The 3192-nt window shown below is 63.6% G+C and overlaps 1 protein-coding gene across 1 annotated transcript; it reads left to right on the top strand.

Annotated features, from left to right (window-relative positions):
* Positions 1–111: 111 nt before the first annotated feature.
* On the top strand, positions 112–2998 carry LOC123254505 (tetraspanin-15-like). Its single transcript, XM_044683510.1, has 3 exons — positions 112–545; positions 1352–1468; positions 1969–2998. Exons 1-3 carry the CDS (start codon positions 516–518, stop codon positions 2131–2133), a joined length of 312 nt encoding a protein of 103 aa, XP_044539445.1. The 5' UTR covers positions 112–515; the 3' UTR covers positions 2134–2998.
* The last annotated feature ends 194 nt before the right edge of the window (positions 2999–3192 follow it).

The following is a 3192-nucleotide window of genomic DNA, read 5'->3' as shown; positions in this document are numbered from 1 at the left end:
GAGAGAGAGAGAGAGAGAGAGAGAGAGAGAGGGAGGGAGGAGTGTGGGAAGAGAAGGAGGGAGAGAAAGAAGGAGGGAGGGAGGTGAGAGAGGATAGAGAAGGGAGAGAGAGCGACAGAGAGCGGAGAAAGAAAAGGGAGGGACAGGAGGAGAGAGGGAGCCGCCGAGCCTCCCCTCTGGGCTCCCCTAGTAGATGGGGAGCTTCTCAAGGGCAGACAGGCTGAACCAGCACACAGTAGGCACTTTATGATTGAGTGTTGGCCGCCCAACTGAAGGGCTGTGAGCGCTGCGAAGAACGGGGGCTCCTGGATCAGGCTAGATTTCTCCCTAAAAACCCAGACAAGAAAGATCTATGCCGGGTTTTTAACCCTTTGTGTGCTGAACTCCTCTAGCAGCCTGCTGTCTGGACCCTTCTCAAAAGCATGTTTTTAAGTGGCTAAAAATGGGGAGAGTCGCCTCGTTGCCTCCCCTCGTTGGCTCGACTTTCTCTGTTTCAGACCGACGTCATCAACACTATGTGTGGCTACAAAACCATTGACCAAGAGGTGAGGCCTTCGGAGCCAGAGCCGGAGCCGGGGGCTCCTTCCCATCCCCTCCCGGTGCTGACAGCAGCATCCCGGCCACAGGGCCTGGCCCAGCCTCTACAGGGGCGACCCTGTTCTGAGAGCTCTTTGAACTGAGCCTGGGCCCCCCTCGGGCTCCTCGAGGCATTTTACAGATAAGAAACTGGCCGCTGCCTGCCTCCAGGCCCCCAGCCCGGGGCTCCACGAAGGAGGGAGAGCTGGGGAGGGGGGACGAGGGAGAAGGCCGGCACGTTCTCAGCCTCCCTGCTATCGGGGCTCGGCCCATGTCTTAGGCGCCAGGACACGACATCCACATGCCTGGTCACGTCAGGGAGCCCAGAACTTGGTCCTGGTCGGCCGGCCTCCCGGCCTCACTGTGCCACCTGCAGTGTCTGAACTAGAAAGGCCCCTAGAATCTGGGGTGTCAGAGCGGGGGCCCCTAGAATCTGAGGTGTCAGAGTGGGGGGCCCTAGAATCTGGGGTGTCAGAGTGGGGGGCCCCTAGGATGTGAGGTGTCAGAGCTGGGGGGCCCCTAGAATCTGGGGTGTCAGAGCTGAGGGCCCCTAGGATGTGAGGTGTCAGAGCTGGGGGGCCCTAGAATCTGGGGTGTCAGAGCGGGGGACTCTAGGATGTAGGGGGTCAGAGCTGGGGGGGCCCTTGTCTCTCCCCGCTGGGGAATGAGGCGGCCAGCCCGGACCCTGGCGTGGTCGGGCCGGTGGCCACCCTCGTGTGGCGCGGAGCTGGGCCCGGTGCCAGGCTGGCGTCTGTCCCTCCTTGTCCCCCGGCAGCGCCTCAGCCTCCTGAACACCATCTACATCCGCGGCTGCACCAACGCCGTGATCATCTGGTTCACGGACAACTACACCATCATGGCCGGCGTGCTGCTGGGCATCCTGCTGCCCCAGGTGAGACTCCCCCACTCCCCCCCAAGGGAGCCCCAAGCTTGGGGCTGTCCCGGGAGCCTCTGTAGCCCCCAGACTTGTGAGGGCAGAAGGAGGTGCTTTAAAGGCTGCTCTGCTCCTGCAGGACGGGGCCCAGGGTTTTGGGGACACAGGGAGCCCCGGGGACGGGGATCTCACTCCCTGCCGCAGACCGGCACCTCCTCAAAGTCTCTCAGAGCACCGAGAGATGACACTGACCCAGAGCCCCAGCTAGGGCTGGTCTGGGGCGGGATTCGCACCCAGATCTCCCCCCAGCCCTCATGAATAGAACTGATGGCCGCTGAGCACAGCCCTAGTTTACGGGCCACACCGACACTGCCAAGTCTTTCCTCGGGTTCCTCGTGCGGGCCTCGGCCTGCGGATGCTGTCGGGGCTGGTAACTGGTGACAGGCTGGATTTGAACCCAGAGCCCTGGGCCGCAAGGCAGCTTCCTTCCCGGGGTGACGCTCTGCTCTCCGTTGCAGTTCCTGGGGGTGCTGCTCTCGCTGCTCTACGTCACCAGAGTGGAGGACATCATCGCCGAGCACTCGGCCACCGACGGCCTCCTCGGGGGGGACAAGAAGGACTTCGGGGCGTCGGGGGGCGGCTGCTGCATGTGCTACCCCTGGGAGCAGCCCCCGGACCTGTGACGGCCGCCCGGCCCGGCCTCGGCGCCACTTCCGGCTCCCCTGAGTCCGCCCGAGCGTCCGTCTGGCCGCTCTCGTGGGCCCGAATGAAGCCACGTGTCAGGGCTGCTCGCGCGGCTTTGGGGGAAATTGTGCCTGTTTTTGTGCCGAGTCACGAGCGGCCGAGCGGCGTGTGTGCCCGGCCGGCCGCCCTGCCCAGATCCCTGCTCCGGCCTAGGCTGCGGGCCCGGAGCGATTCCTGGCCGATGCCCCCGGCCGGCCGTCTGTAGTGCCACGTCCGATTCCGGCCTGTCTCGGCCGGCCCGTCAGTGCCTTGAGCCCCTCCGAGGGCCGAGCTCGGGGACTCCTTTTTTATGGCATTTTGTAGCTTTTTTGTACCCAGTAACAGATCTCGGACCCTCCGCTGCTCGCTCTGCTCCGCTCCTTTCTCCCAGCCCTTCTGGTGCCTCCTGGAGGGCTCCCTGGGGAGGAGCCCCTGAGCCTGGCCAGGGCTGGCCTGGAAGGCCGGAGATCCAGCGGCCGGAGGGCAGAGGGCAGGCCGGCCCCCTGGTGTCACCCCCAGGCAGGGCCCCCCAAGGGCTTGGGGGGTTCTCGAAGGCCACTCACTGACTTCAAAGCGGCACCTGCTTATAGCTTCCTTTTCAAATTGATTTTGGTACATCATATTTTTTAAAAACTCCTTTTCTTCTGTCTCTTAAGGCAGAAGGGTCAGGGCTGGGCAGTGGTGGGGGGTGAATGACTTGCCCAGGGTCACACAGCCAGGAGGAGGCCAGATTAAACCAGGGCCGCCTCCTTCCAGGCTTGGCCTTTACTCACAGCGCCCCCTTTGCTCCCCACAATTGCATTAAATTGTTTTTGATAATCTTCACCTTCTGACTTGGAAGCCGTCCTAGCATCGGTTCCAGAAGCGTGGCGAGGGCCCAAGTGGCTCCCCTCCAGGCGCTGCTCCACCCCCTGGGCCACCCGTCCTCGCCGGCGCTCCGGCGTGCTGGGGGCCCGGCGTCCGGCCAGTGGCTCTTGGGACATTGTGGGGGGTCCGGTGCAGAGGCTTCTCCAGAAGAG

Source organism: Gracilinanus agilis, unplaced genomic scaffold (assembly GCF_016433145.1).
Source record: "Gracilinanus agilis isolate LMUSP501 unplaced genomic scaffold, AgileGrace unplaced_scaffold2344, whole genome shotgun sequence".
NCBI lineage: Eukaryota > Metazoa > Chordata > Mammalia > Didelphimorphia > Didelphidae > Gracilinanus > Gracilinanus agilis.
The sequence above is the reverse complement of the archived record's forward strand: the minus strand, read 5'-3'. Positions and strand labels throughout refer to the sequence as shown.

Bases quoted from the DNA above. Each gene is read 5' to 3' on its own strand.
- LOC123254505 (XM_044683510.1), top strand. From the start codon at position 516: ATGTGTGGCTACAAAACCATTGACCAAGAG. The intron at 546-1,351 runs GTGAGGCCTTCG...GTCCCCCGGCAG, and splicing joins ACAAAACCATTGACCAAGAG to CGCCTCAGCCTCCTGAACAC. The intron at 1,469-1,968 runs GTGAGACTCCCC...TCTCCGTTGCAG, and splicing joins TGGGCATCCTGCTGCCCCAG to TTCCTGGGGGTGCTGCTCTC.